Source organism: Tursiops truncatus, chromosome 3 (genome assembly GCF_011762595.2).
Source record: "Tursiops truncatus isolate mTurTru1 chromosome 3, mTurTru1.mat.Y, whole genome shotgun sequence".
NCBI classification, from domain to species: Eukaryota; Metazoa; Chordata; class Mammalia; order Artiodactyla; family Delphinidae; genus Tursiops; species Tursiops truncatus.
Window position 1 is genome coordinate 114304705 of NC_047036.1, and position 11764 is coordinate 114316468.

The 11764-nt window shown below is 50.7% G+C and overlaps 1 protein-coding gene across 2 annotated transcripts in view; it reads right to left on the reverse strand.

Moving 5' to 3' along the window:
* The window catches only part of SPOCK1 (SPARC (osteonectin), cwcv and kazal like domains proteoglycan 1), a 548887-nt gene extending 542599 nt beyond the window's left edge, over nt 1-6288 (reverse strand). For both annotated transcript variants that reach the window (XM_073802558.1, XM_073802557.1), the window contains exons 1-2: nt 6140-6288; nt 5362-5547 (exon numbers count right to left, since the gene is read on the reverse strand). In XM_073802558.1, the coding sequence (XP_073658659.1) occupies nt 5362-5547 (186 nt within the window). In that variant the 5' untranslated portion in view covers nt 6140-6288. The remainder of the gene's footprint in view (nt 1-5361; nt 5548-6139) is intronic.
* Between the last annotated feature and the right edge of the window lie 5476 nt (nt 6289-11764).

Genomic DNA, 11764 nt, shown 5'->3' on the forward strand with positions numbered 1-11764 from the left:
CGCTGAGCCTGCGCGTCCAGAGCCTGTGCTCCGCAATGGGAGAGGCCACAACACTGAGAGGCCCACGTACCGCCCAAAAAAAAAAAAAAAAAAAAAAAAAGTCACCTCCCCAGAGGAAAGGTAAAATGAGCCATCCTGAAGGTGTTCATGTTTAGATATTGAGTGTGTTTGGTTTGAAATATACTACAATGAGTAAATGAGTAGGAAATGAATGATTATAAAATATTTAACTACTAACATTACTGTGTCTCCCCAAGCGAGATCAAATAGTTGAGCTAATGTTTATGTCCCACTCTTCCAGGGGAGGGGTACAGGTCTGATGATCCATTTGGGACCAGTTCTTGCTTTTGACAATAATCTCATCAGTATACAGGAGAGTACTTATCCTCCTAGCAATCCAGTTCTGCTGAAGCACTGTGGAGGCAGGGTTGGGAGGCCCAGGAGACACAGGGGAACTCAGCCTGGGAGGGTCAACTGGGGCAAAAGCTCTGCCATCCTTGCCAGGCAAAAACTAGGTTCTCTCTACAAGGGCCAACTGAAGGTTAGGACAGAAAATACAAGAATGGTCTTAGGGCTATCAGCTTTTAAACTGTCCCTTTATAATGATTCCTGTGAAATAATTATTTCTATCAGTGGTCGTCTAGTACAGGGGATTTAAGATAGTGGGTTCATTAAAGAAAGTCAGGATGACAAACTCATTTAATTCTCCTTGAACCTGTTTAATCAAAATGATTTTCTGCTACTCTCTATTACAAGCCAAGTTTCTGTGGTGACAGATTAATGACTGATCCACTAAGCCACATCACCTCTCTTGTCACCAACCCCACCGACTAAGCCAGCCACCATTCTGTCAACGAGCCTCACTTGCCCTTGAAACTCATTATAGCTGAGACGTTAAGATCAAATGAGCAGATCAGATGCTCACCGCCACCCCAGTTCTGCTACAGAGACCACCAAATCCCACAGCGTGTGCACAAGAAGGAAAAGGCACGTGGGCTGGTCCTGTGGTCTCATTAGAATTACAAACCCAGGTCACTCCAGAGTAAGATAAATGCCAGCCAAGGCAACACTTGAGTCTTCGGGCCTGCTAAAGGTAATTACCCGGAGTTAAATGTCAGGGCTAGTTTCATGAGTGCAAAAGAAAGAAAATGTCATGTTTGGTGTAAGCAACAATATTATTTTAATCAAATCAGAAGCTCATTATTAGCAGAAGATAAGGCCTGATGTGACCCCGACAATAAGCCGTGTCCAGCGCCTGGCTTCCCACTCCACTCTGTCTCAACCTAAGGCTCTTCACTGATTTCCCTCAGACATAAAGCAGCAAAGACTTGCAGTGTGATACCAGTGGAGGCTCACAGCCAAAATCCACTCTGCTCTTGATGGGCTGCAGTGCAAGAGTCTCGCAAGAGTCTAGAGTCAGACTGCCTGGGTCCAGTCCAGCTGCTCCACAGCCTAGCTCTGTGGGCAAGAGACTTCACCTCCCAGTAAATAAGAACAACAGTACTTCTCTCCCAGAATCGTTATGAATATTAAATGAGATACTATATGTAAAGTACCTTAAACAATGCCTGGCACACTAAGTGCTGGATAAATGTTAGGTATCACCTATTTCTGCAATGTTTTCTTTTTTTTTAATTTCAACCAGCACATATTACCTTTATAAGAAAAAAACTTTAAAAAAGTAACAATAAGAAAGAAATATTGACAGTGTAAGTTAAAGGATTTCATCCAGTAGACAAGTGGTTACCTGAGAGAAGAGATCGCATTTATTTAACTTGCTCACCCTTTTGGCCACTGCCTAGCACATGGTAGACAGTCAAATATTTGCTGGAATGAATGGACGTACAAATGAATGTAGGAATTAACAGAGGAAATTTCCTTAGTAATGGTTATGCAAAGCCAAATGAGATTCAGAAAAAATCAGGAAAACGGTTGTGGCATCCTGACCCCTCAACCTCAAACCACAGAGGATGTTAACTCTGCACGCCAGTTGGAGCAGCTGGAGGTGGGAAATTACTGTACAGCTTAAAACAAACATCTGCCTTCTTTATCTTCTCCTTCTTAATACTATATCTGTGCAAAAGTTTGGGTCTCCATCTGGCCAAAACATCCCAACTGCTAGTCTTTATAAAAGAATAATGACCAAACTAACAGGCCACCAGTACACTTCGGAGCAAACACCTGTATGTTGTTATATTCCTCCTGGCTCCATTGCTCCAGGCAACGAGCCACAGAGTAATTGTGAAAGTTTTACTTCTGGAAAGAAGGCGACAGATTATTTGTGTATCTAGAACAACAGGACCTCTTCAAAGCATTAAGTAGGGGCTATCAGGTCATCTCTGGCAACATCACAGCACACTCAACAGGCAGGGGAACACGGAGCACACGGCCCGCCACCATTTCCATTTCAAATTTAGCCAATAACCACCACCAATGGGTATCATCAACTCTCTAAAAGGAGCCCTTAGTTTTCAGTTTCACAAGTTCAAAAATCCCTTCTAGCAGCCGCATGGCACAGGGATATTAGCTCGGTGCTTTGTGACAGCCTGGAGGGGTGGGATAGGGAGGGTGGGAGGGAGGGAGACGCAAGAGGCAAGAGATATGGGAACATATGTATAACTGATTCACTTTGTTATAAAGCAGAAACTAACACACCATTGTAAAGCAATTATACCCCAATAAAGATGTTAAAAAAAAAATCCCTTCTAAATATCTCTCCCCCAAATGCAAAAAAAGTGACAAGTCAGGGGAAAGGTAAGAAGTTTTCTTTCACAGTGACTTTCAAAACCAAGCATCATAACAATCTCAGGGCCCGGTCTTTCAAAGTTATCAGTGGTTTCCACAAAACTCAAAAACAACAGCAGAGAAGCTGAGCTTTGCACCTCAAGTAAGGCCTGGCTCAATGAAAAATGACCAGGCTGGCTGAGCAATGACACCATTAGCTGGGGCTTCACCGACTGTCCACTGAACTACTGGCTCCTGTAGGAAGCAACTTTTAGTCCTTGGTCCCAGGGGACCGAGGCTCTGTGGTCATTCCAAGTAAAAGGCCCAACTGAAGACACTTAGACTTGGCCTAAAAGAGCATCTAGCTTGCATTTCACAACACTTTAAAGAGGTTAATGGCATTAAATTATGTCTGACCCACAGCTAGCAACAGAAGACTCCAGGAAGCATATAAAATGGTTGATGATTGAAGATATTTGTGATTTTGAAGCATTTTGGATGTTGTTAAAATAGTATGCTGGATTAAGTTATCATTTTAAAAGAATATATGCTGCTAAAAATATTAGTTTAACACCTAAAATTGCTCCAGAAACAAAAAAGCAGTGCATTTGTTAAGCATTTGTTAAGCATTCTGTTAAGCTTTGGACATTTTTACAAGGCGGAACTTCCTAATCATTCTAAGAATTACCTAGAATGTTCATTTAAAATATGGATTCCCAGCACTCATCCCAGAACTATAGAATCAGAATCTCTGAGGAGGAAGGCGTGAGTGTGGGTGCTACAATTTAACAAGCACCCCAGGTGAGAGCCTCATGATCAGCCGGGTTTGTATCAATAAAAACACTGATCCAAGAATTTAAAATGTCACCATTTGCAAGGAAGATGAGAAGTGAAGAAAAGCCCAATCTTTCAAAATTTAAATCTGAATGGGAAACAAGAATAATTCCATATTTATGATACACCAAGACTAGAAAACCTTGAACAGACACAAAAGCAGAGTAAACCTTTCCATACCCAAAGACCAACAAGCACAGCCGCTTTCCATCTGACCCAGATGCCACGCGAACCAAGGCGTGTGCAAAGGGGCCCTTGTCCTCCACACCTGGCCCAATTCTCCAGCTCCAGCCGAGTTAAGCATCTGCCCTGTTCCTCAACTCTATCTAAAATGTAATGGCAAAAGAAAGAAAAAAGCAAGATAGTTCCTATCCTATATGAGTCTGGGAATGGAAGCTTCCTTGGGGCACCTTTTGGGCATCTTGGCCATCTTTTTCAGCTGCAGGCAAAGGCAGTCAGTGCAGGGCTCCTTGGAGCGGAACCAAAAGGGGATCGAAGATGGTTAACAGACTAGATCAGGGACAGGAGGACGTGTGGCAGGGATCTCATGGTGCAGGGTGGTGGGGGGAGCAATAAGCCCTCAAATAACTTGTTCAATGAAAGTGTTTAATCGCCTCTTTCAAGGAAAAGACCACCATCAACTAGAGGGAGAGGGAAGAGGAACAGAGAGAAGAGAGATAAGTAAGCCCCCACTCAAGGCCTAGGCTGCTGTGGAATGGGACCTGGAGAGGTGCTCTTTAGAAAGTCCTTGAAGACACCTGGATTCACTGGATTCCTCAGGCCCTCCCTCTGCAAAGACTGGGCATGCCGGGCACGGGGCTAAGAGGAATCCAGTGTAGGAGGTGACTCGCACACATCTCCCACCTCAGGGAGCCCTGTGCCAACAACAGGGGCTCGGCGGTATGGGTCTCTCCCAAAGGCAGGAGTTCCCGATGTTAAGTATCATCAAAGTTTTTCCTAGTCCCCTAGAAGCGCAAGGCCCCAGCCACCTGGGGCGGCCTTTGAAAGAGCCGGCAGCAGCTCCCACAGCACAGAGGGGATGCCATCTGCTGGAAAGACTGTGTCAGGTGCCTCTCGTCCAGCATCCTCTGGGGCGTACCTGGGGAGCAGCAGCCAGCCTGAGGCAGAAACAGGCAGCAGATTGCCTCTGGGTGCCCAGGAATAACTTTCTCCCCTCCTACAGCTCCCTCAGAGGAGCAATCCTCTGCCACCCAGGCTCCCCCTCACGGCGGTGGACCAACTCCACGAGGTGCCTCCTCCTTTTCCCTTCCCCTAAAGACGCCAAGGGTCAAAACCACCATGCTTCCACCCAACATTTCATCAGGCCTGTGGCCATGACTCTCCGAACCTCCTGGGACACCTGCCTCCCTACTCAATGAGCTGGGCTCACCCCAAACCTAACCTCTGCAGCAGGCATTCTTCTGGAACACCCCAGAGATGGTCTCAATAGCCGCTGCCTAGGGAGGTCTTCCAGGGGGCTTGGCAAAGTCAACCATCAGCGTGAGGAGATCTCAGAAGCTTCAGGAGCCTCTCCCTCCGCAGCTGCTCGCTATTTACACCATGTTTAGTACAGTCACCTCCCCCAGCCCGACAAATACACACACCTGGGCCACAGGTAACAGGCGGAGAGCATCAAGCCTTCGAAGTTCTCTTTAAAGTTCCTCTCAGTCAAGATGAAGCCCAGGAACCCCGAACCGACAAGCTGCCGGCGAAGTCTGCCCCAGTGCCCTCCCCACCCACTTCAGAGGCCCCCTCTGAGAGGCTCCCCCGCCCCCCGCAGGGCCCGGCGGCGGCTGTACTCACGTCTCGAAAGCGGTTCCAGTACTTGTCCCGGTCGTACTGGGAGACTGTGCTCAGCCACTGGTCATTGTCCAGGAAATTGCCGTTGTTGGGGCCCGCGCCTCCTGCGAGCGCGTCCAGGTGCCGGCTCTCGACCTGGAGGAAGCACCACGCCGCGGCGGCCGCCGCGAGCACCACGATCGCTGGCATCTGCGGGGCAGGGGCAAGCGGGGGCGGTGAGCGGGAGGCCAGGGCGGTGACGAGCCCCGCGCCGGGCGCCCAGGACTGAGCGCCTCCGCCACCGGCCCCCGCTGTCGGCGTGGGGGGATCTCCCAGCAGGGACAGGGTCAGCCCTCGCACAGCGGGGGGGTGATCTACAGACCTAGGGACCCCGCTCATGAATGGGGGGCTCAGTTACAAATGAAGAGGCTGCGTCACAAATTAGGGGCCGCTATCAAACTACAGAGGACCTTGTCATCTATTCTCCGGGTGCTCCACTGGCCGCCACTCTCGGATAGGGGCTTCAGTACCCCTCCCCAAAAAACGGAGAGCCCTCGATCCGCAAGCGGCACTCCCAGAGACGGTGCCCAGAGCCCCGGGGTAGGGAGACGGGGAAGAGGGCTCCGAGCAGCAGTCCAGGCTCCGGTTGAATGCGGGGGGGTCTCCCCTCGCCCGCCCTGCCGCCTCGGGGAAAGAGGGGCGCGCGGAGATAGCCCCAGGCCCTGACCCGCCAGCCCCCAGGTGGCCGCGGGGAGGTCCCAAGTACGCCAAGTTGGGGCGCGGGGTTCTGTGGGACACGTACCTTGGGGCCCGGCCCGGGTCCCCGCGTCCGAGTTGCTCAAGCTCCTGTGGCGCGGTCGCCGAGAAAGCTGATCGGCAGGCTCGCTCCCCTGCGCTCCTGCTACCCGCCGCCCAGAGTCCTGACGCTTTGTGAGCCCGCAGCCCTCTAGCTCCGCTAGCTCGCAGGCTCGCTCGGGCGCGGCGTCCGCGGGCGGAGGAGCCCGAGCGCACGAGCCGAGGCCTCTGGCGACCCCTGGCGGCTGCGCGCTGCTGTGGGGCGCGCCTGAAAGCCCCGCCGCCCCTGGTCCAGCTGCCAGCGATCTGGTTAGCCACATCTCAATGCAGGGATGAAATAAGCTTTCAGGCCCAAGCTGGTGAGAGACAGCTGAGGAGACTGAGGATCAAGGCCAAGAAGCAGGCCAACGTTTGAGGCATTCTCAAAAGCAAGGTCGTAGGGCCACTTAAGTCAGAATCACCTTGTTGGGGGGAGGGGAGGGCTTCTTAAAAATGGGAATGCCTGGCCCACGCCCCAGACTTGCTGAATCAGCATTCCTTAGGAGAGCCTCCCTGAGGTGAGTGAATTTCTGCACTGCCCATCCCAGGTCATGCACCCACCCGCATTTCTGCACGTCCATGCCCTATACCATGCCACCTGCTGTCAGTCTCTTAAAGACAGTCCTCCTGGCCTCCATTTCTATCATTTCCACAGCTTTGTGTCACCACATTGACCCTGTGGTCATCCCTTGGTGTTCTTATACAGAGAAGCCCGTATCTACTTCTGTCCCCACCCCCTTGGGAACTAGCCCCAGCACCAGCCTATTGGGTTTTCCTAGAGGGGAGGGAGGGGAAGGAGAAGAACCAGGCCAGGCTTCAGGGACAGGACACAGAGGCAGGAGACCCAACCCCCATCGGCTTTCCAGATCCTCAGGCAAGTCTGATCAAAAGGGCTGGAAGGCATTCGTGCAGCCCCTGCCTGGGTGCAGGGGACACTTACCTGCTGCCTTTCTCCTGTACAATCTCAACCCATTCCACAGACAGCTGGGTGCTCTTTTAGCACAGGGCTGACATAGTCACCCATCTCCCCTCAGTTGCTTTCTGATAAAGACTAAACTCAAGACTAGGGCTCCAGGCCCTGCACAGCTGGCTCTGCCCACCTCTCCAGCTGCCTCTCATGCCACCCCCTCCTCCTTCCTTGACTTCCTGGACAGGCTGACCTTGGTATGGGCCTCCGTGGAGAGGGGTTCCATCCATCACTGGGTGTTGACCTCTGCCTGGGCCGTTGACCACACCCACCCCCAACACTGGCCTCACCGATTTCACCCCTTGGCTTAGTCACCCTGGCTTCTCCAGGCAGACTTGCTGAACCTGTGGATGAGGCCAGGTTGCTGGTGACTTTCTCCTTGAGAACACAATGCTTCTCAGCGGTAAGCTTACTGCACTTGAAATCATTCACTCCATGTCTGTGTCCCTGGCTGCCTGGAGCTCTGTGAGGGCAGGGGTCAAGTTTGGCTTGTTCACCACTGTCCCCCGTGCCCAGAGCCAAACTCGTGACATGAAGCAACTGCTCAGAAAATACTTGGTGAATGAATGAATGGTACCCAACCAGAGTCTGGAACCACACGCTTCTCAGCCCACATGCCCCAGCATGTGCGATACGGTCAGCTGTCAGTTGTACCGCAAATAATTTGGTTGCATGTAGTTTAATGTGTAGAAGTTGGATTATGAGTTTTTTTCCTAAAAAGTAGCAGATGCTTATCCCAACATTACTCTCACTGATTTACATTCCTAGAAGCTTTCTTAAAAGGGAGAAAAGGAGTGGAGTCACAACTATTATATTGGGGACTGCACGTCATCTGCAGTTTATTTTATCATGGGAATATTTTAGGGGTTTCAATATCATATCCTGGGGGTATCAGAGCAGGAGAGAGGTTTAGAAATGATGGAGAGTACATTTCTTACTTTCGCATAGAAACCCAAGTGAGCAGCTACTGCCCCATTGCTCTGCCCAGTTTGATGGCAAAACTCCTCCAGAGAGTCGTCCCCAGGCATCGTTTCTGCCTTCTCAGCTCCAATTCATTTTTCCACCCACCCTGTATTTCAGCCTCACTAACTAACAGACATGACTTGTCACCATCAGCACCCTCCTCCGCGTGGCAGCCCTCGGTCCCCCACACCCCGCCTTAACCTCTGAGAGGTTCCTTCAGGCTCTCGTGGCACCACCCCTCCCGGCTTTCCTACTTCCCGCTGGGCGCTCCCACGTATATACCAGAAGTTCCCAGGGCTCAAGCCAAAGCTCTCTGCCCTTTCTGTCTAAACCCTTTCCCTGGGTGTTCCCATCCTGTCCTGTGCTGAGATGGTCCAGTTGCATTTCTAGCCCAGAAGTATCTGATAACTTCCCGCTGTATGTCTAACTTCATACTCAACATCTCCTCTGGGTGCCCCATGGGTATGTCAAACTTTACCAGGTCAAATCAGAAGTCTAGATTTCCCTCCGTGAACCTGTGCTCTGAGCCCTCCCTATAACAGTCTCCCCACCCATGTGGCTGCTAAAGTCAGAAACCTACAAGTCATCTTCAGTCCTTCCATATCCCAGTCCCCTCACTGCCCATCTATCAGCAAGCCGATCCCCTCCACTTCCAGACTCCCCTCCAGTCCATCCTCATCCTCCATGGCCACGGGCACCACCAGGTCCACTTGGCTGTCACCTCCCACCTGGAAGAGTGTCTTCTTGGCTAGTTTCATTGACTCTTTTCTTTCCCTTCCAACCCATATCCACTCAGGGGTCAGACCAATCTTTAACACAGAAATTACTCCTTTGCATAAAACTGCTCAGTGGCTCACCATGACACTGAAACAAATCTCCAAACTCCTTCCCGTGATCAATAAAGCCCTGCACCATCTGGCCCCATCCCTCGTGCCGTGATTCCCTGGATTCTAGCCACACTCCTGCTCATGGCTTTGCACACACACCAAGCATGTTCTCACCTTGGGTCCCCTGCACTGACTGCACCCTCTGCCTGAACGGTCCTCTCACTGCTCTTCAATGGTCAGCTCCTTGAGCGTCAGATCTCAGCTCAAATGACACCACCTCACTGAAGCCTTCCCTGACCACCCATCTAAAATAGGCCCTCCCCATCCCAACCACACCACTACTCTCCATCCTTGCATTTGGTTGTTCCCTTAAGAGTATTTTGTCCCTTTGATTCTCTCTCTTCCAATTCAAATATTAATTCCAGGAAGACAAAAATAATGTCTTTTTCACTCCTGTATCCCCAGGCTTAACTCACAGCCTGACATCCAGTGGCCATTCAATAAATATACAATAATTGAATTAATGATTTTTTTTTCTTTGCATGTGTTGGGTCTTTGTTGCTGCACATGGGCTTCTCATTGCGGTGGCTTCTCTTGTTGCAGAGCACGTGCTGTAGGCACGCAGGCTTCAGTAGTTGCAGCACACAAGCTCAGTAGTTTTGACTCACACGCTGTAGCTCGAAGGCTCAATAGGTGTGGTGCATGGGCTTAGTTGCTCCGCAGCATGTGGGATCTTCCCAGACCAGGGATCGAACCCATGTCCCCTGCATTGGCAGGCGGATTCTCAACCATTGCGCCACCAGGGGATTCCCTGCATGAATGACTGAAGCAAACTGCATAAACCTCAATTTACCCTAACGTTTGAAAAGTGTCTGGAGATGTTTCCTTTGGCTGCCCTTAAACCCCTTGCTCTGCAGATCCAAGTTCTGCTTTTCTGGCAGGCCGTCCCCAGTTTAATCAGAGGGCATCTGCTCTTGGCCAAGCTCCAACTTCACAACTGGAATCTTCCCTGTAACCACCTACTGGGGTGGGAAGGGCAGCCAGAGCAGCCCAGGCAGGTGTAGGGGTGCTGGATATGGCCTGAGCCGAGAAAGGACGTAACCTTGGAGCAGGGGCAAGGAGCTAGGAGCTGGAGACCTGCCATCCGATCAGACAGCACCTGAGGGGAGGAATGTCAGATTTATTTGGCTTCGGGAAGGACCGGGACCAAAATCAATACTGAGCCTTGGGGCTGTATTTCTGCTTGTCATTGGCTTACACACAACTACAATAACTCCTTGTTTTAACATAGTTCTTATTTCCAAAGAGCCCCACATGTTTTATTTTCAGTTTAATGGATCCTCAGACATGTGCTGTTGGTATTCTGAAGCAGACATAACCATCACCATTTTATACTGGGGACAGGGGCGCCCAGAAAGGTTAGAAGAATTGCTGAAAGAGAGAAAGATGGATCTCGCAGTGGAAACTTCTAGGTGTAGCCCCCACTTCATGACACTATGCTGGCTAGAATGAGAAGCACCCGTTGGACTCCATCTGATAAAAGAGGTGCCTATGATACGTACATTGTCATCAATCCAGATTTATTTTTAGCTGCAAACTCATATTGCTACATGGCATCTCCATTTGGCACCTGTCTCACTGGCATTTTGAACTCATTGTGTCCAAAACTGAATGCTTAAGCTGCATCCTCCAGCCAAACCTGCTCCCCTTCCCACAACCCCGCCTCGGGAAAGCGACCACCACTAGCCCGAACGCTAGCGTCATTCTGACCTCCTTCTCAGCTACCCCCTTTAATGAATCACCCATCTGTCAAGTCTAGCTTTGCAGTATTTCCAGTTCCACCCACTCCTCTCCATTGCTGTACTTCTACAGTCCACTTTCCCACCACGTCTCACCGCCACTCCACAGGGCCCCTTACAAGGATCTCGGCCTCTCAGTTGGCCAGGTGTAATTCATTCTCCATACAGGCGCCAGAGTGGTCCTATCTCAGTATAAATGTGATCCCTTCTCTCTCTTCACTGACTTCCCTGTGCTCTCAGGGTGAAGATCAGGCACCCCACTGTAACTACCCATGCACCTGCTAAGCCTGGATGCTGCCAGCCCCCTCCATCCCACACGTCCCTCGCCCTCCCCTTCTGATCACCTGCACCCTGCCCCCTCCACCTGAGGGCCTTTTTGTTGGGGGCTTGCTACAGCCTGGATGCTCTCCTCCCTGCCTGCCTTTTCCTAGCCAGGATCCACTCACCCTTCAGGTCACAGCTTCACTCCAAGTCGTCAGGAAAGGCTCCCCTGACCCCAACAACCTCATGGCACTCATCACAGCTGTATAATGTCCATCTCCCACCAGACACTCAGGGCACAAGGGCAGGGTCCAGCTGTGCGTCTGTCTTATTTGCTGCTGAACCCATAGTGCTTAAAAAAGCATCTGGTACATGACAGGCACACAATAAATGTTGTGTGAATCAGTGAATGCTCACGGCTTAGTGAATTTACTTCCTTTTCTTCTTGGAAGCAAAGAAGCTCCCAGGTTTATGTTGATATCTTAACCCCCAAACACTCCGTGGATGGAAGGTGGTGACAGTGGGGGATGACTTGAGCTCTCCACTCACAGGCTGTTCTGCTGATTTGAGGGTGATGCTGGAAACTCTCCTGGCCCCAAGAAGAGAACAATGAAATAGATGCATTTCTTGACACCACTGAAAACAGCTCACCCAGCAGGGCCTGTAACTTTTATGAACATGTCGACTTCACCTATTGATTATATATATTCAGCAGAGCCAGGCTCACTCCATCTCCCCGCATCCCCCATCGCCATCGCCATCCCCCACATACACAC